Source organism: Heterodontus francisci, chromosome 2, assembly GCF_036365525.1.
Source record: "Heterodontus francisci isolate sHetFra1 chromosome 2, sHetFra1.hap1, whole genome shotgun sequence".
NCBI classification, from domain to species: domain Eukaryota; kingdom Metazoa; phylum Chordata; class Chondrichthyes; order Heterodontiformes; family Heterodontidae; genus Heterodontus; species Heterodontus francisci.
The window spans coordinates 42,228,405-42,256,085 of record NC_090372.1 but is presented as its reverse complement, the minus strand read 5'-3'; the positions used below and the strand labels follow the sequence as shown (position 1 = coordinate 42,256,085).

The 27,681-nt window shown below is 43.0% G+C and overlaps 1 protein-coding gene across 3 annotated transcripts in view; it reads left to right on the top strand.

The window, feature by feature from the left end:
• The window catches only part of LOC137384042 (F-actin-uncapping protein LRRC16A-like), a 488,125-nt gene that overhangs the window by 294,681 nt on the left and 165,763 nt on the right, over positions 1–27,681 (top strand). For all 3 annotated transcript variants that reach the window (XM_068057622.1, XM_068057608.1, XM_068057615.1), the window contains exons 21-22: positions 12,679–12,851; positions 13,324–13,392. In XM_068057622.1, the coding sequence (XP_067913723.1) occupies positions 12,679–12,851; positions 13,324–13,392 (242 nt within the window). The remainder of the gene's footprint in view (positions 1–12,678; positions 12,852–13,323; positions 13,393–27,681) is intronic.

Genomic DNA, 27,681 nt, shown 5'->3' with positions numbered 1-27,681 from the left:
GATGCTGAAAATCTGAAATAAAACCATAAAGTACTGGAAATACTCAGCAGGTCTAGCAGCATCTGTGGAGAGAGAAGCAAAGTTAATGTTTCAGGTCACTGACCTTTCATTAGAACTGGCTTTCTTCCTTTAGTAAAATCATGCTGACTTGTTCTAATCATACTATGCTTTTCTAAGTGCATTGTTAAGAGCTATTTAATAATAGCTTCCAACATCTTCCCATCAACTGATAGGCTAACTGGCCTGTAGTTCCCTGTATTCTCTCTACCTCCTTTCTTGAAAAGCGGTATAACATTTGCCAACTTCCAATCTGACGGGACCATTCCTGAACCTAAGGAATTCTGGAAAATCATAGCCAGCGTATCCACTATCTATGCTATCTCTTTTAGAACTCTAGGATGTAGGCCATCTGGTCCAGGGGACTTGTCAGATTTTAGTCCCTCCAGTGTCTCCTGTACTTTTTCTTGGCTGATAGCAGTATCCTTAATTTCCTCACTCTTTTTAGCCCCTAGGTTACTGCCTATTTCTGCTATGGAACTTGTGTCTTCTACTGTGAAGATAGGCACAAAATATTGTTCAATGCCTCTGCCATTTTCTCATTCCCCATGATGATTTCTCCTGTCTCTGCCTCTAAGGGATCACTGTCTACTTGAGCTACTCTCTTCCTTTTTATGTACTTCTAAAAGCTCTTACAAACTTAATATTGTTCGCTGTTTTACTCCCATTCTATTTTTTCCCTTTCTATCAACTTTTTGGTGGCCCTTTGCTGGTTTTTAAAGCACTCCCAATCCTCAGACTTGCAATTTTTTTTTGCAACATTGTAATCCTCTTCTTTTAGTCTAATACTCTTTAACTTCCTGAGTGAGCCTTGGATGGGTCTTTCTTGACGAGTTTTTGTTTTTAAATGGAATGTACTTTTGTTGAACCCTTTGAATTGTTTCTTTAAATGTTTCCCACTATTCATTTACTTTCATACCTTCCAGTCTATTTACCCAATTAACCTTAGTCAGTTCTCCCTCATACCTTCGTAATTGGCTCTGTTTAACTTTAAGATTCTTGTTTGTGATTGAAATGTGTCACTTTCAAACTTAGCATGAAATTCAATGGTATTATGATCACTATTTCCCAGTGGATCTTTTACTATGACATTGCTTATTAACCCTGCGTAATTACACAATATGAGATCTAAGATAGCTTTATCCCTAGTGTGTTGTACAACATATTGCTCCAAGAAACTGTCATGAAAGCATTCTACAAATTCATCTTCTAGACCACTGTTGCCAATTTGATTGTCCCATTCTATATGCAGATGAAGGTCCCCACAATTAATGCATTACCTTTTTTAAATGGTCCAATAATTTCCAGTTTAATGTTCTAGCCAATAATATAACTACTGTTAGGGGGCCTGTAAACTATTCCCACCAGTGTTTTATGACTCCTATTCCTAATTTCCACCCAAATTGATTCTACTTTACGATCTTCTGAGACCAGATCCCTTCTTATGAATGTCCTTATGCCATCCTTTACTAACAGGGCTACCCCTCCTCCTTTGCCATTCTGTCTGTCTCTGTGAAATATTGTGTACCCTGGAATATTCATTTCCCAACCTTTATCTCCTTGTAACCTTGTCTCGGTAATGGCAATTAGATCTAGACATTTACCTCTATTCATGCCACTAATTCATCTAACTTATTACAGATGCTTCGTGCATTTAGATAATTTTTAGATATTTTTCTACCTCTGTTCCCTGCAATGACCTTATTTGCCAATGTACAATTTTTGTTGAACTCTCTGTCCCTTCCTGTCCCATTCTGTTGGGAGTTATCCACATCACTATCCTATCCTGCTCCAATGCCCTGACCTCTCTGTTTGAATTTCTAAATTTCCCTTTACCCAAACCCTCCCCTGCTCCCCCCGTTAGTTTAAAGCCCTGTCCACAGCCCCAGTTATGCAATTGGCCAGGACACTGATTCCATCCCGGTTCAAGTGAAGCCCCTCCCAATGGAATAGCTCCCTCTTGCTTGAGTACTGATGCCAGTGCCCCAAGAATCGAAACCCCTTCTTCCCACACCACTCTTTGAGCAACACATTTAGTTCTCTAATCTGCCAATTGTGCCAATTTGCACGTTGCTCAGGTAACAATCCGGAGATGATTACCTTTGTTTTGCGTTTTAGTTTGGACCCTAGTTCCTCAAATTCTCTAAGTAGAACATCATTTCTGGTTCTACCTATGTCATTGGTTCCCACATGGACCTTGACAACTGCATCCTCTCCCTCCCACTCCAGGTTCCTCTCCAGCTGTGAGGAGATGTCCTTAACCCTGGCACTGGGCAGGTAACACAGCTGTCTGAGCTCCTGGTCCCAGCTACAGAGAACAGTATCTATCCCCTGACTGTACTGTCTCCTATCACTGCCACATTCCTCTTCACTCCCCCCACTGGAATGGCATCTTTCACCATGGTGCCATGGTCAGTCTGCTCATTCACCTTGCAGTCCTTCTCTTCCTCCACACAGGTAGCAAGGACCTCATACCTATTGGAAAAGGTCAGGGGCTGAGGCTCCTCCATCATGACATGCTGATTCTCCCTACCTGCCTCACTTGCAGTCACACACTCCTGTCCCTGACCATTGGCCATCTCTAATGTTCTCCCTACTCTAAGGGGTGTGACTGCCTTGTGGAACAAAGTGTCCAGGTAACTCTTCCCCCTCCCTGATGCTCCACAATGTCCACAACTCAGTCTCCAGCTCAGCAAATCTGAACTGTAGTCATGCAAGCTGCTGACGCTTACTGCAGACATGGTTGTCCGGGATTGCAGTGTATTCCACAAATTCCCACGTGGTGTAGGTGCAGTTGCAGGACACCACCAGCCCTGCCATCTCTACAATCCTTTTTTAGTCAATTATAATAATTCAAGCTGAAGTAATGGAAAGTTGCACTTACCTACCTTGGAGTCAAAGGAAGAAGACTCACCAACTGCTGGAGGCTGAAAAAGATAGGAAAAGGAGCCCCTCTTTTCCCCTCTGCACCAAGTTCCCATGTGCACTAAATTTCCAAATTCACTCTGGCAAATGTCTCACTCAGGCAACTGTCTCTTCTCAAATGTGGCCCCTCACTGCATTGTGAATGAAAGATTGATTATTAACCCTTAATTCCCCAAAGTGTCCAACATCCAACTCTTCAGGCTATCCAATATGTCTGCCACGTTTTATTCTAATTCATACTTTTTAATGAAGTAGAGCATTTGTAAAACATAGCCTATAGGTGCTGACCTATGTTTTAAACTGTCACCCACGTTCATGATTTCCAAAGGTAGATGTCCCCTTTTTAATGTCAGCATTACTTTGTTTCATTAACAGAGTAGTCATTCAATGTTAGGGTTTTTAAACTACAGGAATAATTCAAGATAATTGTCATCTTAATTTAATCTCCAACAGCCCCTCGTCACCCCTCATGGGCTTATCAAAGATTCTAATTTTAGCATCACATAACTAACTCTATGCGTTTGTTCGTCTAGCGTAATTTTCATTTGGTTAATATTCTTCATGCTATTGGCAAAAAAAAATCATAATACATTGCACAAGATGCTACAGTGTACCATGTTATCAAGAAATCATGAACTTAAAAGATTCACCAGTTTTCCTGTTACCATTATCCATTTTGTGGACATTCTTGCTAAGTATTATTTCCTGCTGACTTTTGGTCATCCCAATCTCATTGTGAGCTCAACCCTGAAGTCTAGAAATCCAAATTCTATATCCCTGTTTATTTTAAATTCTATGACTCTGTTAGTTATCAGTGCATTCAACTCTATTGTTTCATTAAATAGACAGTTTCTCAACGAAGCATGTGTCAGTGCCTTGGTTAAAAGTCTTCTCACTCCCCTGTGCCACATTAACCATTTTATGTTGTGTTATTTTCGAGTAACTGAGCATGGCTGAAACCCATACTCACGTACGTTTCCGCATATAGTTGCCTCGTGAACAGCATATCACATTTGCACACACATCGGTATCCCGATATTATACCATGCTTGTAGGTCTCTTCTTCCCCTGTATGGCTCCTTAAATTCATCCATAATTATCTAGAAAAATTATTTTAGAAAAGTTTCCATTTGTTGGTATATTTTCCCTTGTTTTTATCTTGTCCTCAATCAATTCCAGTTTTATGCATGCAATTATATTTTTCATCTCATTTATGAGCTCTGGAGGAACATTATTGTCAAATATAATACAATTATTACCACCAAGCAAAGTAACCAAATTAATCCAAGTTATCAACACATTTTTCTTCATTCTACTTCAATTGTTAATGGATCGTTTTTATTTCTCTGAATGAACTCTGGCACAATATTTTATTTCAAAATTGTACCAATTACAGAGTGCAAAACAGTCTGCAAGGTGAGGGAACTTAGTTACCTTTAACACAACAGTCTTCTCTCCGCTCCTCACCCCCACCAAGACTTGGAATGGGTTCATATTGTCCTGTATGGACCCCATTTTCTCCAACAGTGGTCTACTTATAAATTTTTCTATTCCTCATCCGTGACTGCTCCTTTGCCCAACAGACTGTTTGGAACTATCTCAGTATCTCTAACTGGTCACCTCTCTTCCTGCCTTTATAAACCTCCTTCAGACTCTTTTTGACACTTCTTTTTCCATATCGTGATGCTTTTACGTTATTGTCTTCTGCTTGTGACCTATTGCCTCGTGAATTACACAGACTTCGCTCTGTACTCATTGAGTGTTGTAGAATTCAAGTTGCTGCAGTGATCTGTTTTTAGTATTCTGGCAAAATCATATCTGATTAGGGCGTTAAATCTAAACAAAGCAAGCTGAGTAGATGTGAAGGGTGAGTTGGCCAAGGTAGAAGATTGGGAAACTACATTAAAAGATAGGATGGTAAACAAGCAATGGCTAGCATTTAAAGAATTAATGGATAATTTGCAACAGATTACTTTAAGGCACAAAAACCCCACAGAAACAGTGGCCCAACCGAGACTACCAAGAGGAGTTAAAGATAGCATTAGATCAAAGGAAGAGGCTTATAATGTTCCATGAAAGAATAGTAAATCTGAGGATTGGGAGGATTTTAGAATTCAGCAAAGGAGGACCAGGAAATTGATAAGGAAAGAGAAAAGGAAATGTGAGAGCAGACTAGCAAGAGACATAAAAACAAATTGTAAGCGTTGTTTGTAACTAGGAAGAGATTAGTGAAAGTAAACTTGGGCCCATTAGAGGCAGACACAGCTGAAATTATAATGGCCAATAAAGAAATGGCAAAGACATTAAACAAATACTTTGTATTGGTGTTCGCAGTGGAAGACAAAAAACATTCAGGAAATAGTGGGAACCAAGGGTCTAGCGAGAATGACTAACTTAAAGAAATCAGTACAAGTAAAGAAATGGTGCTGGAGAAATGAAAAGGACTAAATGGCGACAAATTCCCTGGACCTGGAGACCTACATCCGAGGGTTTAAAAAAGAGGTAGCCACAGAGGAATGCTTTGGTTTTGATCTTCCAGAATTCCTTAGATTCTAGAACAATTTGAAAGGATTGGAAAGTAACAAATATAACTCTTGTATTTAGGAAGGGAGGAAGAGAGGAACGATAGGCCAGTTAGCCTAACCTCAGTAGTAGGCAAAATGCTCAAATCTTTTATTAGGGACATGGTAACAGGGCACTTAAAAAATCATATATTTAAGTAGAGTCAATACAGATGTATGAAAGGGAAATAGTGTTCGGCAAATAGAGTTTTATGAGGCTGTAACTGGTAAAATGGATAATGGAGGACCAGTGGATGTAGTGTAGTGTTCTCAGTTGACAGCTGCAGAGCAAGAAGCACTGGAGATCACCGGCATTTCAATGACCCTGATCATCAGAGACGAGAGATTGGGATCTCCCAGCTATCTGGTGTCAGAATTAAATATCAGGGCCTGTATGTTATCCTGCAGTCAATCATGTTTGACAAATCTTAGAGTTTTTTGAGGATGTAACTCATGAAATGGATAAGGGGGAACCAGTAGATATAATGTATTTGGATTTTCAAAAACATTCGCTAAGATGCCCCACAAGAGGTAATTGCACAAAATTGGGACTTGAGGGATTGGTGGTAATATATTAGCATGGATTAAGGATTGGTTAATGGACAGAAAATAGTGGAAATGAACAGGACATTTTCGTGTTGGCAGGCTGTAACTAGCAGATAAATACTGGGGCCTCAGTTGTTTACATTCTATATTAATGGCATTGATCAGGGGACTGAGTGTAACGTATTCACATTTGTTGTTGATACAAAGTTAGGTGGGAAAGAAAGTGGTGAGGAGGACACAAAGAAGCTGCAGAGGGAAAAAGACAGGTTGACTGGGCAAGAACATAGCAGATGGAATACAATGTGGCTAAGTATGAAGTTTTCCACTTTGGTAGGAAAGGTGAAACTGAGAAATGTTTGCATTCAGGGAGACCTATGTGTCCTTATACATGAATCACAGAATGCTAACATGCAGGTGCAGCAAGCAATTAGGAAAGCAAAGGGTATGTCAGCTTTTGTTACAAAGGTATTAGAGTATAAGAGTAAAGTAGTCTTACTACAATTATACAGGGTATTGGTAAGGCCACAGCTGGGGTACTGTATGCAGTTTTGATATCCTTTCCTCAGGAAGGGCATACTTGCCCCAGAAGAAGTGCAAGGAAGGTTCAATAGGCAGGTTCCTGGGTTGAGGGGATTGTCCTAAGAAGAGCGATTGAGTAGACTAGGCCAATATTCCCTGGAGTTTAGAAGAATGAGAAGTGATCTCATTGAAACATATAACATTCTTAAAGGGCTTGACAGAGTAGATGTTGAGAAAGCATTTCCCCTGGTTGTGGAATCTAGAACTTGGGGTCCCAGTCTCAGAATAAGGGTTTGGCCATTTAGGACTGAGATGGAGAGATTTCTTCACTCAAAGGGTTGTGAATCTTTGGAATTCTCTACCCCAGAGTATATTCTAGACTGAGATTTTTTAGGTACTTGGGCAGTTAAGTGATATGGGGATAATGTGGGAAGATAGAGTTGAGGTAGAAGGTCAGCCATAATGTTGTTGAATGGCAGATCAGGCTTGAAGGGTCAAATGACCTAAATCAGCTCCTATTTCTTATGTTCTTTGGAGGAAGGCCCAAATCCTTCTTGTTGCACAAATCGAATTGGAATTCTAATATAGTTTTAAACATTACAGGTCTTGTATTGCTGGACCTTAATTATACCTTTGATTATTTTGAAATTGCATCTTCATTAGAACTTAATACTCATCTTGGCACTGATGATGACTGACCTGTTTAGAGGTGCCTTTCATCTGTGGTGATGAATTATGTCCTTCTGCAGATTGCATTTACTGTGGGTAATTTTAGCAAAACATTGTGCTGTGGAAACAATTGAGCATGCACTAGGTGCCGCTTACAAAAAAAAAGCTTTTATTTGAGCTATTAAAGAGGGGTTGATTTTTTAAATCTTAATCTGCAGGATAATTTTAAATCAACCCACTGAAAATGACTAGAATCACCATTGATGTCCCATTTTAAGAAAGAATCAAAATTACTGAACTGATGATTGTGAGTGTAATTTAAAGAAATTCTTCTTTGGCCTTCTTGTCTCGAGAGACAATGGGTAAGCGCCTAGAGGTGGTCAGTGGTTTGTGGAGCAGTGCCTGGAGTGGCTATAAAGGCCAATTCTAGAGTGACAGACTCTTCCACAGGCGCTGCAGATAAAATTGGTTGTCGGGGCTGTTACACAGTTGGTGCTCTCCTTGCACTTCTGTCTTTTTTCCTGCCAACTGCTAAGTCTCTTCAACTCGCCACTCTTTAGCCCCGCCTTTATGACAACCCGCCAGCTCTGGCGATCACTGGCAACTGACTCCACGACTTGTGGTCAATGTCACAGGACTTCATGTCGCGTTTGCAGACGTCTTTAAAGCGGAGACATGGACAGCCGGTGGGTCTGATATCAGTGACGAGCCCGCTGTACAATGCATCCTAGGGGATCCTGCCATCTTCCATGCGGCTCACATGGCCAAGCCATCTCAAGTGCCGCTGGCTCAGTAGGGTGTATGTGCTGGGGATGTTGGCTGCCTCGAGGACTTCGGCATTGGAGATATGGTCCTACCACCTGATGCCAAGGATTCTCTGGAGGCAGCGTAGATGGAATGAGTTGAGGCGTTTCTCTTGGCTGACACACGTTGTCCAGGCCTCGCTGCCGTAGAGCAAGGTACTGAGGACACAGGCTTGAAATACTCGGACTTTTGTGTTCTGTGTAAATGCGCCATTTTCCCACACCCTCTTGGTCAGTCTGGACATAGCAGCAGATGCCTTTCCTATGCGCTTGTTGATATCTATATCGAGAGACAGGTTACTGGTGATAGTTGAGCCTAGGTAGGTGAACTCGTGAACTACTTCCAGAGCGTGGTCGCCAATATTGATGGATGGAGCATTTCTGATGTCCTGTCCCATGATCGTTTTCTTGAGGCTGAAGGTTAGGCCAAATTCATTGCAGGCAGCCGCAATCCTGTCGATGAGCCTCTGCAGACACTCTTCAGTGTGGGATATTAGTGCGGTATTGTCAGCGAAGAGGAGTTCCCTGATGAGGACTTCCCAAACTTTGGTCTTCACTCTAAGACGGGCAAGGTTGAACAACCTGCCCCCTGATCTTGTGTGGAGGAAAATTCCTCCTTCTGAAGACTTGAACGCATGTGAGAGCAGCAGTGAGGAGAAGATCCCAAACAGTGTAGGTGTGAGAGCACAGCCCTGTTTCACACCACTCAGGATAGGAAAGGGGTCTGATGAGGCACCGCTATGCTGAATCGTGCCTTTCATATTGTCAAGGAATGAGTTGATGATACTTAGTAGCTTTGGTGGACATCCGATCTTTGCTCGTAGTCTGAAGAGACCACGTCTGCTGACTAGGTCAAAGGCTTTGGTGAGATCTATGAAAGCAACGTCATTTTTCCTGTTGATGGCAAAGGGAAAACAGCATGTCAAAGGTGGATCTCTCTGCTCGAAAGCCGCACTGTGCTTCAGGGTAGACACGTTCAGCCAGCTTCTGGAGTCTGTTTAAAACGATTCGAGCGAAGACTTTCCCCACTATGCTGAGCGGGGAGATTCCACAGTAGTTGTTGCAGTTCTTGTCGAGGGTGATATTGGCATCACACATGTCCTGTGGTACTGATCCCTCATCCCAGCACAGGCAAAGCAGTTCATGGAGTGCTCAGAGTATAGCAGGCTTGGCACTCTTGATTATTTCAGGGGTAATGCCGTCCTTTCCAGGGGCTTTTCCATTGGCTAGAGAATCAATGGCATCACTGAGTTCCGATTTTGTTGGCTGTACATCCAGCTCATCCATGACTGGCAGAGACTGGGCTGCATTGAGGGCGGTATCAGTGACAACATTTTCCCTGGAGTACAGTTCTAAGTAGTGCTCCACCCAGCGAACAATTTGCTTGCGTTGGTCAGTGATCATTTCCCCTGATTTAGATTTGAGGGGGGGAGCGATCTTCTTGATGGTTGGTCCAATAGCGCTCTCAATGCTATCATACATTCCTCTGATGTTTCCGGTGTTGGAGACCAGCTGAATACGACTATATAGGTGTTGCTAGTAGTCATTTGCACAGCATCTGGCTGTTCTTTGTGCTGCGCTTTTGGCTACTTTCAGTGCTACAGATGTTAACTCACTAGAGGCTTTCTTGTAGTTCAACAGTGCAGTGCGCTTAGTGGCTATGACAGGTTCCAGCTCTTCAAAGTGAGATTGAAACCAGTCTGCATTCTGCTTCTCACATTTGCCAAAGGTGGTCATTGCTGAGTCATCGATGGTGTCTGTGATGTGGGCCCACTTGGTCTCTGCATCCCCTGTAGGAGTGTTTTGAAGGGCTTTTTCAAGTGAATATAGAAACTTGTGTAACATCCGTGGATAAGAAATTCTGTTAGTGTTGATGAGAGGGCAGCCCTTCTGCTTGGAATGATGTCGCTTCTTTGGTTTGAGTCTAACTTTGCTGCACACCAGGGAGTGGTCGGTGTCGCAGTCAACACTGTGAAAGCTGTTTGTGATTTGGACACTGTTTATAGAGGCTCGCCTTGTGATGATGAGGTCCAGCTGGTGTCAATGACGTGATCTTGGGTGTCTCCATGGTGACAGGGTTTAGTATGAAAGAACAAGTTGGTGATGCAGAGGTTGTGATAGTTACACAACTCCAGCAGTGTCTGTCCATTCTCATTCATCCTTCCAATGCCATAGCGCCCAAGGCAGGAGGGCCATGAGTCACCAATCCTGGCGTTAAAGTCCCCCAGCAGGAACAAATGTTCAGTATTAGGAATGCTACTGATGATATTATGGAGTTACAAAGCCCATTAATGCACTTTTGGAGCACTCGAGGTTAACGATAGTTCCAACTGATGTTACTGTACTTTCATTACATTTGTTATTTCTCTACAGTGACTGCTCATGGTTCCCAAAATATCAACCATAAATTGTGTATGTGGAATGTATACATTTTCAGAAGTATTTATTTCTTGTGCTGTTGGCTGAATACTGCTGGACAGGGCAATAGCAGTGTTTATCAGAAAGTGTTCCTGGAATACTTGCCAAGTGTTGGTTTTCCAACCTCCTATCCAAGCGGGAATGAAAGTTGCAAAGCTGGAGTGCTGGCTGTTCTCAAAAGCAGCATGAAGCTAAACTAAAGTGATGAGCATTTGTGGATGTTGCTGGCCACAGCTGTGTCTTATATATTCAGTTTTGGGTAATTTTCTTTCTCGGGGCCCTTAATTTTTTGTGCACAATGCCCAAGAAATATGACTCCGCATAGTATATTGATATATTAGTGTGCTATGCCACTAAGGAGCAGCACATGGGTTTGTATCAGTGATGGCCCTCACAGCAAATGTGCAAGAATCCGGCCATAATGAGGGGTTATAAGGTTAAAAAGTTATCATCCTAAGAATTAGGGATTAAAAAATTTAAGAGCGGGGTTCGTCTTCCTAAAAAGCTCTTCAAAACTTTCCTGGGCATGCCTCTCACATGTCTCTGTGTTGAAGGGCTTGTCTCATCTTAGCACCTAGAGGCAGCTTCTGGTCAGAGGGATTTACTCCTAAAAGTCACAAACCTCATCACACGATAAAACATTGATAACACAGTTTTACAAACTATCACATAAGCTACCACATTGTAATAGTTGATAAGATGGTTTTATGCGAACAGCCCTAAATCACAGTCAACTGACTTTTTGACAAAACTGACCAAATCCAAAAAACTGAATTATAATCTTAAAACACAGATGATGAATGGGAAACTGTCCACCATAAACGGCTCGCAGCTTGCTGCTAGCCTGGCCCTTCTTAGAAATCAAAGAAGGTGGATCTTAACTAGAAAGTAACAGTTATACAGCCTTATTTGGGAAATAAAGGAGGACAAACCTACATGCAAAAGAGGTAACCCCACCATACGTTTTAAAAAAAAAGTAATGCAACTTAAAAACGGTATAAATACTGAAACCAAACAGTGATATTTTAGATTCGTTGGACTCACTCCAACCTGTCTCTGGGTAAAGGTCCAGCTATTGGGTTGAGGCGATGATAGATCTCCCCGTAACTGGGACAGAGATATCTTGCTGAACTCTAGCCTTCAACTCCAAGATCTAAGGTAGATGTTATTTCAACAATTGATGGACATCTTAAGTACTTTACTGAAACAATATTTAGATTTTTAAAATTAGATTGTCTACTAGAAACAAGATTATATTTTCTTTTCCTAGAACTATTAATGCTGTGATTGATTGTCGCACTAATTGTGAATTGCATGTTTGGTTCTTTAATAAATTAAATTTAGAAATGATATTGTCTCACATAGTCTTCTGTGTCACTAACTCATGAACCTGTCTCCATACACTCTTGTGTGGGGAGGTACATTACTCAGGAGAGATTCCCGGACCTTTATAATATCAGGGTTGTTGCAATTTGGCTAAAACTTGTTAAAAAGGCTAGTTGGAGGATGGTAATATTCTCAGCTGGTTCCTTCTCTTTGAGAAGAGTTAAATCAGTCCTTCAGACCCATTCACGTTTCTTGAGGATCTGTCTTTCTCAACCTTAAGTTGAGAGTGATCATCTGAGAAGTATACCACTTTCTAACCAATCGTAAATTAAGCTGGAGGATCAGTTAAATGTAATCACACTTGTGTTTACCTCCCAGTGGTTGACTTGAGTACTGTTGAATGAGGCTTGGGAGTAGCTTGCATGCTCATGCCATAAGGAAGTGGAGCATGTGGCCCATTTAAAAAGAAGTTCCTGTCTGAAGGTGGAAACACAGAACATTTGATCAATATCCAAGTAGTTATCTGTTATTTTAATGTTATTAAATTATTTGAACTTGTACAGAGCAGTAATTACTTCAAAATATGCCAATATGCTAAATATAGTGGAGGGGGGGGCAGAAATCAGAATGGGAACTAATTGCACTGCAATCTGTAATGATATTGAGGTCAGGCTTAGTCCCTGCGCATATAAAACTGTATGTAGTTTTTCTTTATGCTTTAGCGAGCACCTTTTATACATTGTTACTAATTGTTAAGAATGGCCAGAAAAATTGTTTTTATGGGTAAGATTTTTAAAAATTTCCTTCAATAAAAATTTGATTTCAAACTAATCGTTTCCTTTTATTCCTTGTAGCCGCTAGAGTCACTATCCCTCGCTGATTCAAAGCTTAAGACTGAATTAACGATAATAATTAACGCTTTGGGAAGCAATTCTTCCTTGACTAAGGTGGACATCAGTGGGAATGGAATGGGAGATATTGGTGCTAAGATGCTGGGGAAGGCCCTACAAATCAATACTAAGCTCAGGTAAAATTATGCTTCTGTAAAAAAAAAATTCTCTTCTGGACTGATCTTTGTATTATATAGATGTATCTTGTTATAAAAGAAAGAAAAGTCAATATTTATTGTTCATTCTCAATTTGATAACCAGGAGGGATTGTTGAGATAACAAGGAGAGGAATATAGCAGCAACCAATCCAATCCAGGGAGACTTCAAACAATGATAATTGTCTCTAATTGACCTCGGAACTTGTTTAGGCAACTATCTCCGGGAACACCTGAGTTGTGGCCTTAAAGGGACAGGTCAAGTTGCAGCTAAACATTGCAACGATGTTGTAGATTGTTTGAACAACACCAAGGGAGCTCAGCTAGCACTAAGTAAAACTGCAACCGGTATACCTTAAACTATTTCTGTTTGTATACTGTCTCTGGTGGGCATGATTTTATACATTGAATACTGTAAATATCTTATTGAAAAATGGGTAATCTCTTCCAACAGGACGGTAATTTGGGACAAGAATAACATAACTGCACAGGGCTTTCAGGATATTGCTGTGGCTTTGGAAAAGTAGGTAACACAACCAGATTATTTCTTTTGAAGATGTAAATGTATATCTGATTTGCTTGAAGTGGTATTTCAAATCATTTCATAAAATCTACAGTTGGCCATGCTTATATTGTATGAATTTTCTGTTAAAGGTGCAACAAGGTACAGTAATGTAGTGGTTATGTTACCGGACTAGCGATCCAGAGACCTGGACTAATAACCCGTAAACGTGAATTCAGATCCCACCATAGCAGTTAGTGATTTTGAATTCAGTTTTAACAAAACAATTAAGTCAATCTGGAATAATCCAGTATCAGTAATGGTGACCAGAAAGCTATTGTATTTTTGTAAAAACCCAACTGGTTCACAAATCTCCTTTAAGGAAGGAGACCGTACGCAGTCTTGCCTAAATAAGACTCCAGACCCATAGCAATGTGGTTGATGCGTAACTGCTCTCTGAAATGACCTACCAAGACATTGAGTTGCATTAAACTGCTACAAAGAAGTACAATAAGTATAAGAGAGAGCGGACAATCGGCTTCGACCTAACCTTTGGATTTGGGTACGACAAAGGCACACCCAGCCATTCAATCCTGCAAAGTCCTCCTCGCTGACATTTGGGAATTTGTGCCAAAGTTGTGTAACAGCCTGACATAGTCATACTGTCAGAATAATACCTATCGGCTGACGTCCCAGACTCCTCCATCACCATCACTGCGTATGTTCAGGCCAACCTCACAAGTATACCTGTAACATGTATATCTGTCCATGAAGCTATTGGTAGAAGTGGCCACTGCACTGCACATTCCTTATGGAGACCAAGTCCTGCTTCACATTGATGACACTTTCCAACATATTATGTGGCACAACACCGTGCTAAATGGGATAGATTAAGAACTGATCTTGCAGCTAAAAACTGGGCATTCATGAGGCATTGTTGGACATCTTAAGCAGCAGAATTGTATTCCACCACAATCTCTGACATATCCCTCCCTCTGCCAGGTGACCAACCCTGCTTTAACACGGAAAGTGAAAGAGCAGCAGCAGGCGTACCTGAAAATGAGGTGTCAGCCTAGTGAAGCTACAACACAGGACTCCATACATGCTGAAAAATAGAAGCAGCATGCAATAAACAGAGTTAAATGATCCCAGAACCAACAGATCAGATCTCAGCTCTGCAGTCCTGCCACATCCAGAATGGCGGTGGACAGTTAATTAATGGAGGGGGGAGGCTGCATGAACATTTTGATGCTCAACGATAGCGGAGACCAAAATATGAATGCAAAAGACAAGGCTGAAATGTTCACGTCCATCTTCAGCCAGAAGTACAGAGTGGATAACCCATCTCTGCCTCCTCCTGATGTCTCCACCATCACAGACACCAGTCATCAGCTAATTTGCTTCACTCCATGTGATATCAAGAAATGACCGAAAGCACTGGATACTTGACAACATCCTCGCTGTAGCGCTGAAGACTTGTGTTCCAGAACTAGCCGTGCCTCTAGCCAAGCACAGTACAGTTACAATATTGGCATCTACCCGACAATGTGGGTTCCCACATATGTCTTGTCCATAAAAAAAACAGGAAGAATCTAATACAGCCGGTTATCACCCCATCAGTCCACTCTCGATCATCAGCAAAGTGATGGAAAGTTTTGCCGACAGCGCTATCAAGCGTCACTTACCAGTAACCTCCTTACTGATGCCCAGTTTGGTCCTATCAGGACCACTCGACTCCAGACCTCATTACAGTCATGATTGAAACATGAGCAAAAGAGCTAAATTCCTGAGATGAGGTGAAATTGACTGCTCTTGACATCATTCCAGCTTGTGACTGAGTGTGGTATCAAAGGGCCCTAGTAAAACAGTAGTGAATGGCAATCGGGGGTTGGGGGGAAAACTCTTGACTTAGCACAAAGGAAGATGATTGTGGTTGTTGGACACTAATCACCTTAGCCCCTGGACATCATTGCAGTAGTTCCTCAGGGCAGTGTCCTAGGCCCAACCATCATCAATCACCTTCCCTCCATCATAAGGTCAGAAGTGGGAATATTTGCTAATGATTGCACAGTGCTCAGTTCCATTTGCAATTCCTCAGGAAATGAAACAGTCCGTGCTCGCATGCAGAAAGACCTGGGCAACATCCAGGCTTAAGCTGATGAGCAGCAAGAAACATTTTGTTACACAAATGGCAGATAGTGCCTATCTCCAACATGATCGTTTAACCATCTCCCTTTGACATTCAGTGGCATTACCATTATTGAATTCCCTCACCATCAACATCCTGGGGATCACCATTGACCAGAAACGACTGGACCAGCCACATAAATACTGCGGCTACAAAAGCAAGTCGGGGACTGGGTATTTGCAGTGTGTGACTCAGCTCCTGACTCCACAAAGCCTTTCCACTACCTACAAGGCACAAGTCAGGAGTGTGATGAAATACTCTCCACTTGCCTGGATTGGTGCAGCTCCAAAAAAAACTCCAGTAGCTCAACGTCATCCTGGACAAAATATTCCACTGACTGGCAACCCATCCAACACCTTAAACATTTACTTCTTTCACCACTGGCACACTATGGCTGCAATGTGTACCATCTGCAAGAACTGTGGCAACTCACCAAGGCTTCTTCAACAGCACCTCCCAAACCCCCAACCTCTTCCACATAGGACAAAGGCAGCAGGTGCATGAGAATACCACTATCTCCAAGTTATCCTACAAGTCACACATCATCCTAACTTTGACATGTATCACTGTTCCTTCCATCGCTGGGTTAACATCCTGGACCTCCCACCTAACACCACTATGGTTGTATCTTTGCCACACGAACTACAGCAGTTTGAGAAGATGGCTCGCTGCCACCTTCTCAAGAGTGACAAAGGATGGTCAATAAATTCTAGCCTTGCCAGTGATGCCCACATCCTGAGAATGACTATAAAGAAGTTGAGGTTGTTCCACTGCTGTAAGATTTACACAGGAGTATCTGTTCAGCCCTGATTTGACCACTTCATGTGAACAGCTAAATTATTTTGCATTGATTTGCTTAGCAATCAATTTGGCTGTGTGTGTGTAATCTTCATTTCTGGTAGAGCACCGTTGTAACATCAGAAAAATTATAATTACAGCCATTTTGGTTTAAAAACCAATAAACACAGCATTTATTTAATCTGGATCCAATCTGATTACTGTGCAGTGATTGCCAGTCAGTCCAGTATTAAGCACAAATGAAAAAGACAATTAGTTTAGAAATAGGAAAAAGTCTCGTTGGAAACAAACTGTTAAACTTTCAAAATATTATGTGAACGCTTTAGTTATTCAGTTTAGTTCCACATGACAACTCTTTGACCTCTGTTCAATGCTTAAATCTGCATCAAGTGTCATGAATCAGTCCCAATAATAGAAGTATGTAAATTCTGTCTTCATTACCTTTTATCACATGACTTCAAAATGTAACGCCTGATACAAACTTGGGATAGGCCTTAAGGGGTCAAACTCATTCCGTGGAAGATAATCTTGGCAACACGAATGGCCAAGCCTCATTCCTCCAAAGACTAAAGACCATTTAGGTTCCTCGCCTTAATAAGGGAATTACACATTAGCCAGGCATGCCAGGTGTCAGGCTTGGCTCAGTGGTAATAATCATTCTGAGTCAGAAAGTTGTGGGTTAAGCCCCACTCAAGAAACTTGAGCACCTAATCTAAACTGGCACTACAATCTAAGGAAGTGAGGCAGTGAAAACTTTCAGCAGTGCCTTATCTGCCATTAAGCAGCCGTAGTTGTGATTTATAATTGAGTGACTCATTTGGTATGCAGATATGTTATCTCATCCAATTTGTGTTGACTTATTCTTGAAATTATTTCTATGGAACCTGTTCCAGTAAAGAAGGTTAAGAGTATGTATTCCTGTGCTCTACTTTTAATTCATCCTTTTCCTTTTATACTTCAATAATTCAGACTAATATTATTGTAATATTGTGGGGGAGGAGAGATTCAGCATTACAGTATAAATGGCATTATATTACTCATGGTATTGCAGTTTGGGGTAAGAACATAATTCACTAATGTTCTGATATTGACTGAGTTTTTCAATAATCCAAGCAGCCAAAGGACTATGTTTTTGAGGAAAAAAATAGAATTTATCTGAGCCAGATAGGGGATGAATATTATTGCCCCTTTTTGTTAACAAGTTGTGCGTGTGCTTTTGGCTGGGCCTACATAAGTTTAAAAGGAATTTCATTATCTGCTGTAAATAAATGTTGAGGGTGAGAAATTGGATGTGATAGAAGCCATTTTCTGGATGCTACAAGTGCTGTTTGAGCTCCAAAATGGTGTTCATGGTGCACTTAAAATTGTGGGATGAGTATCCCCAGATACCATATTGATGTCGACATTAGCATATGTGCAGTGAACATCCACCGAAAGTGTGCAAAGCAGAAAGATCATGATGCCAATCAGTGTGCAATGCTGATTTAATGCCCACAACGCCATTTTGGAACTCAATGCTCCAGTTAACGCCATCTTTTAACCTTCCACAGCTGAACAAGTGTTCAGCAGGAGGAAAGATCCACCAACACTAATTAAAGGGATCATCCACTTCCTACAGTCTAGTTGTTGGTTGATTTCCTCTGGCTGTTGCCACTAGTCTACAAGTGTTTGTCCTTTCTGCAACTATTTCAATTTACAAAAATCTATAGGGAGTGTTGTGGCAGGTGCTAAAGGAATGGAACCAAGGGAGGGCAATTCCATCCACCTGGATGATGGAGGAGAGGCGTTGGAGGAGGATGGTGTCAACTATGTCAAAAGCTGCAGACAGGTTGAGAACAATGAGGCGATAGTTCATCACAATCACAAAGAATGTCATTTGTGACTTTAAAAAGGGCCATTTCAGAACTGTGGCCGGGCCAGAAACCTAATTGGAAGGATTAAAGCATGGAATTGTGGAAAAGATGGACATGGATTTAGGAAGTGACAACACATTCAAGGACTTTGGAGAGGAAAGGAAGGTTGGAATTGGGGAGGTAGTTTACAGGTGCAGAAGGACCAAGAGTTGTTTTTGGAGAAGAGGGGTGATAGCAGATTTAAAGGAAACCGCTAACATGAGGCCTAGTAAGGGCAGTTGAGTGGTCGAGTTTGGTTGGAGTAGGATTGAGGGAGTAAGGAGGTGTGTCTGATGGGATATGTTAAGCTTAGAGCATTGCAAGAGATGGGGTGGAATCTAGAGAGATGTGTGTTCAGGGATAGGACAGCAGGGAATTTTTGGGGGAAGTTTGTCCCAAAGGCCTGAGGATAGGAGGGAAGTGGTTGAAGCAGCTGAATGGATGGTATTGATCTTTGTGACAAAAGTAGTCCATTATCTCTCACATTTAGTGTCGGAGCTGAGGATGATTTAAGATAATGGCTTATAGTGGAGAAAATGCCAGGATTGTCTTTGCATTCCTGGATGTCTGTTCAATAGTGAGCCGATTTAGCTATGGAGCGCATATCCCAATAATGCTTTAAATGGTCTAGCCAGATCTGGTGATGTGAAATTAAAACCTTGAACTTGAGGGATTGGAGATTAGGGGTGTGCCGTGGGAACAATTAGGGTGGGAAAGAGTAATAGTTCTAGTGGGGACAAGGGCGTTAAAGGTGGTGGGGAGGGTGTGATGTAGTAAATCAGTAGCTGCCGAGGCATCATACCGGATTGAAAGCCAAAAGCTAGTTAGTTGGGAATTTGGAAGTTCAGTAGTAACTGACTTGGAGGAGAGTTTTTCCAGGATGGACACAGACGGAAGTGGGTTTGGGAGGGGGAAGGGGATGTGGGTTGAGAGTGATGCAAGGAAATAATCAGAGATTGCCTTATCAATGATAGTTACGATAGGGGCAGTGAGATGATAAGATTGAGGGGGTGGCTGTGAATGTGGGCAGAAGAGTTTATAGGGAGGAAAAGAGTAAACTCAGGAAAGAGAACAAGGAGAACTGAGGTGTGAAGGTTGAAATCACCGAGGATGATAAGTTGCTCAGTGCAGAGGCTGAGGGAGGAAAGCAGAGAAGATATCTCTGAGGAATTTGGGGTGATATTTGAGTGGGTGGTATAGAACAAGGATTTTAAATGAAAGCTGTGAATGGTGGAACAGGTGGGCTGCTCAAAGGAGGAAAAGTTGCCAAAGGAGTAGGGAGACAGACCAAGATGTGATTTAGAGATCAGGGCTACACCACTGCTACAACAGTTTGAATAGGGCAAGTTATGGAAGTTATAGCTAGGTAGGAAACGTGTCATTCCCCCCTCTTCCATGTCTCCATTAAGGCCATAATGTCAATGTGATCATCTACAATAAGCTCATGGATGGCAAAGGCTTTATTCACAAGTGAATGTACGTTTTGGAGGGAGATGCAGAGGGGAGCAGTGAAAGCTGATCTACTGGCAGAGTTCACAGGATAACAGCAGGGTGTGATGAGAGAGACGGGAAGGAAGTTGGCAACATTAGCTCCCAGCAGGTGCGTAGGTCAGGAACGGTGAGGAAAGAATAAGATGAAGCAATTGAGATCGTTGCTCATCAGGAGGTAGCATTGAGCCTCCTGGTGGGCTTTTCTGAGGATGCCAAGAGGCATGGAGGGAAGCTGTAGGAGTATTTAAGAGGTAACAAGTCAAGGACAGTGGCATGAGACTAGGAAAAACGATGTGTACTGAAGAATTGGGGTTTGCGATGGTAGATTACCCAAGGACCGAATGGTAGATCAAAGCCATTGTTCGAACCATCGGTTGAGTTTTGAAAGAGAGTAGCCTGAGACTGGAGAATTTCTAATTCACTCTCTAATGCTTGCTCTATAACAAGAAAAATGCAGTTTGTTGAAATTGATCAGAGCTGTTGGGTGGATCAGTGTTAATGTCAATATTGTATTTGTCAATTCCAGTTACTGTACTGGTTGAGATGATTAACTGACAGCAGCGTATCATCCGAAGGACGGATCTGATCAGTAATCAGTCATTATGATCTCACTGGACAACTCTATCTCCAGCATTGAGAACCATGAGATCCTAGGCCCCCATCCCCCTAACAAACCCCAGTTCAGCTGACAAGACCTGGAACGCAGCATTATTGTTATGATAGCTGAAGTGCACTGCTACAGACAGATGTTACAGCCACCATGTTCCATGCCGATACTCATGAAGCCACGTGAATGCTGCCATTTCCCCCTCAAAATCTAACTGTCTCCATAACATGATAATTAGGTGAGATAATTAAAGGTAGCTGGTTTTAAAAATTCAACGTAATTAACCGTTACAACAAAGAAAGGCTCTCTCTCTCTCTCTCTCTCTCTCTCTCTCTCTCGCTATATCTGTGTCTCTCTATCGCTATAATCTGTGTCTCTCTCAGCTTCATGTGTTTTCTGAATAAAATAAGAAGCTTACAACAGCTGTGTAATCAAGTAATCCTTTTTCCCTTGGGGAACAATGTGCAACAAAATTGTGACAACTGGAAATAAAGTTGTGCAGACAAGAAGTACACACAGATATAAGATATAGATAACGACAGTGCATAGTGGAACCTTGTCCCTAGATGATTGCTGTCTAATATTTGGAAGGCCCCAGGATAATGTCTGTGACTAGTGTAGCAACTACCTCATTTTGTACAACTCTGCCACTGCCAAGCACATTTATTTGCCCTTCTCTTTCTCTCCCCCCCACCCCCCGCCATCGCCACGACCCCCTTGAAAAGAAAGCAATTTGTTAGATGTTAGCTGGTGTGCCACTATTTGGATGCCAACTTTGTTATGCCTTGGTTGTAGCTTCCAGCTGCTGATGCTCTGAAAATGGGAAAATCAATCAGACGCCAGCCATGGCAGTTTTACTGCTTCTGCTGCCATGTAGACGTTAAGTTGCTGGTGCTGATAACAATGGTCCCAACTACCACAAGCATGAAATTGTTGCTTCTGCTGGTGTTTGAATGCCATAAGCGCTTTATTGTAGTAAAATCATAGATGAATATAAAAAATACGTATTGAGTAAAGTGTACTTAAAATTAATAGGATTTATTTCATTTGAAATTGAAGCTCCTGTCCAGTTCATCAACTGAAAAACTAATCAAAATAATCCATAGGCAAAACATGATGCATGTTTCATCCAAGGAAGCTGCTACATGAAACAAATCTCTAGGTTATTGTCCTGAAAGAAACTGATCTTTGTTGAAGGCTACTTTGCATGGGTACAAGCTATGCAGGCACTGGACTGGAATCTGAACGAACTGAGTTAAGTACAAATAGAATTGGCATTCCGCCATTTGTACCCTCACATCACATGGTGTCATCACACTGCACAGATCTGATGAACCAAATGAACTGATATTGAATACAGATCAGCAAGATTGAGTGAATATACCTCCCATCAAGGTTGCATGAGTTGCATTGAAGTGCAATCTTTAATAAGTAGAGATGAATTGAAAGTTTTCTTGCATTGAATAGAAAAACAAATGGTCTATTTTCACTTAACTGTGGGAAGTCAAAATAGGTGACAAACTGTCTTCTCCTTATAGCTCAATCAATCATTCAGCTTTGAGCTACATGCATTATGTTGAAGCCATGGAGAAGTTTGAGTGATAATCTTGAAGACATACGCTTTAATTGATTTATATAACTTCCATACAATAGCAGCCACAGTGGGAGGGACAGCAACAGCAAGAGCAGATGTAGCTTGCAGCAGAGGGACAACTATCTGGAAACAAGAGAAGTGATGGCCACAGGGAAGCACCTCAAAGAAGCTGATGCCCTCTGCACGTGGTCTATCGCTAAAGGGTCAGCTTCTTGGACTTCTCAGAGCAGCAGTGCCTCCAAAGGCTGCAGCTCTTTAGGTGGTTGCAGACCTCTGCTTCCTGTTGAGGAAGACCAAAGGCGGTAGGAGCAAGTGGCCAACCATTGCCCGTGGTAGTCAAGATGACAGTAGCTCAAATGTTTTTGCATCTGGCTCATTCTAGGGCACAGTTGCTGACACCTGCAGGATCACTCAATCCACAGCCCACAACCTGGTCAGCCAGGTGATGGATGCTATGTTAGTGAGGCATTACAGTACATTAAATTCAAGGCAGATGCGGCCAGTCAAGCCCAGAGGGCTATTGGCTTCACCGCACTGGCTAGATTTCCAGGGGTCCAGGGCCTAATAGACTGCACCCATGCGGCGATCAAGACTCCATTGGAACAGCCACATGTATTTGTGAATCAGAGGGGATTCCACTCCTTCAGTGTGCAGCTGGTTGTAACTACTGCAAGAGGATCCTGCAGATAGGTGCTAAGTTTCCAGCGAGCTGCTCCTTTGTCCTTCAGCAGTCTCAGGTGCCTCAGCTCTTCAGACCACCAGCAGCCTTAGTGGATGGCTCCTGGCTGCTGACACCAGTGCGCAACCCCACCTTAGAGGAACACGTGAGATACAATCAGAGCCGCCTTATAATCAGGGCCACAATAGAGCAAACCATTGGTTTTACAAAATGTATTTCTGATGCCTTGACCAATCTGGGGGCATCCTTCAATAGAGGCTGGAAAGGGTCTCCTGGATAGTGGTGGTGTGCTGTGACCTGCACAATTTGGCACTTAAAAGAGAGGTGGAACTGGTGCCAGACAAGGGTGGGGAGTGCTCGGTTTCCTCGGAAGAGAGCCTGCCAGTGCATGACCAGCCAGAAGTGGCACTGCTGCCCACTGCCATAGACGTGCAAGCCAGTGAAGCCGGCAACGTCCTCATCCAGGCATGCTTGCAGCATTGCAGTTGTGTCATCCAGAGCCCTGTGGCAAACATTATAGTGACACCCATCACCCCCCAACAAACACATTCAATCGCTGCAAAGAACCATCTACCCATTACATACTCAGCCTTGCATTGCCATCCAAGAGTCTCATGCCACTTCCCTACTTTCAGCTACCCATGGTAAATGTAGAATGGAACAGAAACAACACCATGACACTTATCAGGGGACAACAACACAAGCCTCTTTGAAATAAATGTGGCTCTAGCATTGGAATATGCACCGAAGTGACTCCCTTTATGTGACTAAGACCATTTCCATGTCCTCTTTCTCTAGCGTATCAGTGGGTTTACCCCTATGGCTGCAGCAGAGCTGGAGGCAGCCTGCTCATTTCCAAGCTCTGACACAGTAGATGCCTATGGGTTGTGGAGCCTGCATCTGTGCAGGAGCAGCCTCGGTCATGGGGGCAGGACGCAGTGTTTGCAGCTCATTCAGAGGCGTCGATGGCATGGGCCATACCCTAGGGTCGCCTTGAGGACAGCCCCCAATGACATTATCCTTGTCACCCTCTTCCCTCTCTGGCCACCTGCACTTCCCTGCAAACCAAGTATGGGAGAGCACTCGAATGCATTTGAATGTGGTGTTCAGCCATGGAGCAACAACTTGATCAATACTTCCCAAGGTTGCCACTATTACATGGAGGCCATTGTTGTGTGCCTGCATCCACATGTTGGCCTGCTGCATGTGACTTTCCATGAGGTTGCCCCTCTTTCAAAGAGGTGACCATGCTGAAATGCATGAGATCTATCACACGTAACAGAGATGGACTCCTCCATCTTTAGCGCTAGGTAGCACACTGCCTCTGAAAATTCTGACAGGTGCCCACACGTTTCCCTTAATTGCTCCATAAGTATCTGCTTAGTGTATGACCCCTGAGGCTCAGCATCTGTGTTGAGTTGAGTGTAGCTGGAGGTGTCCTCATGCCTCTGGTAAGGACTCTCCACAACTGTCTCTGCCTCCAGCAGCTGCTCCTGCTCATAGGTGAAGTGCTGCTCACTTTGTGCCACTCTTTCTACCTGTGACACATCACCTACCAATGTGGGGATATCTGCACTGGTGGAGGGTGCACTTGAGTCATGTTACGGTGCTTCCTCAGAGTCCTGCACATAGGTGACAGAGGGATCAATCCCAAATATTTTGCAGACCACCATAGAGTCATGGTTATTACAACAAAGAAGGAAGCCATTCATCCCATTGAGTCCATCCCTGCTGTCTGTAGTGCAATCCTGTCTGTCCCATTCCCCCACTCTATCCCTGTAGCCTTGCAAATTTATTTCCCTCAGCTGCCTATCCAATTTCCTTTGAAAATCATTGATTGCCTCAGCTTCCACCCCCATTGTAGGCAGCGACTTACAGGTCATTACCACTCGCTGCATAAGAAAAGTTCTTCCTCCAATCACCTCTGTATCTGTTGCCCAAAACCTTAAATCTGTGTTCCCTAATCCTTGTAACATCAACCAATGGGAACAGCTCTACTTTGTTCACTTCTAAACCTGTCATAATCTTGTACACCTCCATCAGATCTCCCCTCAATCTCCTTTGCTCCAAGGATAACAATCCCAACTTCTTCAATCTCATCCCTGGAACCATTCTGGTAAGTCTCCTCTGCACCCTCTCAAGGACCTTCACATCTTTCCTAAAGTATGGTGGCCAGAACTGGACATAATGCTCCAGTTTTGGGCTAATCGGAGTTTTATAAAGATTCAGCATAGCTTCCCTGTTTATGTACTCAATACCTTTATTTATGAAGCGCAAGAGCCCATTGGCTTTGTTAACTACTCTCTCAATGTGTCCTACAACCATCGAAGATCTATGCACATAAATCCCTCTCCCTGTCTCTTCTGCCAAAATCCATCACCTCACATTTCTCTGCATTAAATTTCATCTGTCACTTGTTTGCCTGTTTTGCCAGCATATCTATGTCCTCTTGCAATCAATTTGTATCATCTGTTTCCCACTCCTCCAAGTTTGTTATCATTGACAAATTTTGAAATTTTACTCTGCATTCCAATATCCAAGTCATTTATCAAAAAAAAAACAGTAGCACCAGCACTAACCCTTGGGGAACACCACTGTCTACCATCCTTAGTCCGAGAAACAACCATTGACCACAACTTTCAGTTTTCTGTCCTTAAGCCAATATTTTTATCCAAGCTGATACTGATCCTCCTATCCAATGAGTTTTGTTAAACAGCCTTTTATGTACTTTGTCAAACGCTATCTTAAAATCCATATAAACAACATCCATTGCATTCCCTTCATCAACCTTCTCTGTTACTTCATCAATTAGTCAAGCACGATCTGCCTTTTACAAATCCATAATTGACCCAGACCTCTCCAAGTGCCTCTTTTTTTTTTGCCTGATTATTGTTTCTAAAACCTTACCCACCACTGATGTTAAACCGACCGACCTGTAGTTACTAGGAATGTCTTTGCACCCTTTCTTGAGTAAGCATGTCACATTTACCACTCTACAATCCTCTATCACCACCTCCTAGAGACCTGCTCAGGTCGGGAAAAAAGAACCCGACCCAAACCCGACTGTACCACATTGGACCCCAGTCCAGCCCTGCTCGAATCCCTCTGATTTTGCCCCAAGCCCGACCTGACCATCCCTTTATTTACCTTCCGACTGGGAAGCTCCACGAAGCTGCAGCGCATGTGCGATGACGTCATAGTGACGTCACTCGCTCACTGCGCAGACTCCATTTCATCCTGGGCTCCCAGCTCAGGTAAGTTTTTTTTTTACTTTCAATACTTACCAGCAGAGCACTTACTATATGTGTCTGACCCAAGCCAACCCGACTCGGCCTGGACTAATAGGCCCCAATATACCTCTTGAGTACCCATTTACTACTTACGTGCCAGTAGAAGATTTTTTGATTCCTTTTTATGTTAACTGCTATTCTATTCTCATGTTTTCTCTTTGCCAGTCTTATTTTCCTCTTCATTTCCCCTCTTTGCTTATTGTATTTGGCCTGGTTCTTGCTTGAAGAATTTATATGACATGCATCACGCACCCTGTTTTTTTTTGTTCATGTTCTCTATTATCTGTTATTCAAGGAGACCTGGTTTTGGTTCCCCTGCCTATCCATCTTGGAAAGTACCTAGCCTATAACTGGAACATTTCTTCCTAACCGATCACCTATTGTTCTCTTGACAGTTTTTGTAGAAACAGTACTGCATGCAGCTGGACTCCTTACTATTTGCATTTTGAATATATTGGTGACATCAGCTCCCCATGTGTGAGAGGCCAGTGCCTAGTGGCAGTGTGATATATAATGCTTTCATATGGTGCCTGTGCCATTCTTATCTCTCCATCGGCAACATCCTATACTGCTGCCACGCTTCTGATTTCCAAGGCATCCTCCTCCATTGCTGTCGGGATGGCCAAGGCTGCAGCTCCACCCCCGTTTCTTTGCCTCTCCAGCGAGTTGTGGGCAGTCTTCTCCTGCAGTGAGAAAAGGCAGAGTGTTAGGAGTACAGTCTTTGCTCAGAACGTAGCCATGGCCTTTGAGGGGGGAGAAGGGGTGGTGGTGACTGTGGATGCACGCACCAGGTCAGTAAATTGAGGGAGAGTGCTGACTGTGGAGATGAAGATTTAAAGTGGAACCTAGGGAGACATTCTTCTGTGTAGCTGCAAATTATCTGCCTCAGAAGATATCTGTGGTGCTGATTGCTAAGGAGGTGAGAGAGTGATAGCTGCCAGCTGAGAGTTGCATGGCACTCACCTTGCCAAACTTCAGGAGGTCGTTGAACTGTTTCCTGCACTGGACCTAAATCTTCTGCAGCACACTCAGGCTGCTCACCTCCCCGTGACCTCCAGCCAAGCCTGTTTGTTGAGATTGGCTGGCCTCCAATCATCCTTTGGAAAAGCCCCTGCCTCTGTTACTTTACTGCTTCAGACATCACATTCAGGGACGAGTTTGTGAAACTGGGGGCAGCCCCTCCCTGCCACATCCATTCTGCTTTTTTATTAGATTAGAGATACAGCACTGAAACAGGCCCTTCGGCCCACCGAGTCTGTGCTGAACATCAACCACCCATTTATACTAATCCTACACTAATCCCATATTCCTACCAAACATCCCCACCTGTCCCCATATTTCCCTACCACCTACCTATACTAGTGACAATTTATAATGGCCAATTTACCTATCAACCTGCAAGTCCTTTGGCTTGTGGGAGGAAACCGGAGCACCCGGAGAAAACCCACGCAGACACAGGGAGAACTTGCAAACTCCACACAGGCAGTACCCGGAATCGAACCCGGGTCCCTGGAGCTGTGAGGCTGCGGTGCTAACCACTGTGCCGCCACTGTGCCTGTCACTGTGCAAACCACACAGCACAGTGGTGCCACAGTGTGTGCTGTCATTGTCCCTTTAAATAGTGGTTCGTCATTCGTGCTTTTGATGCTTCATCCCACCAGCTCCCTCTAATTGAATGGCAGTGCCAGAGGCAGGCTCTTAATTGGTTGCCTGCCTCCCTGTAAAGAGAAAACCGAAGGCCTGCTATTCGGATGGTCAGTTTACCGACCCA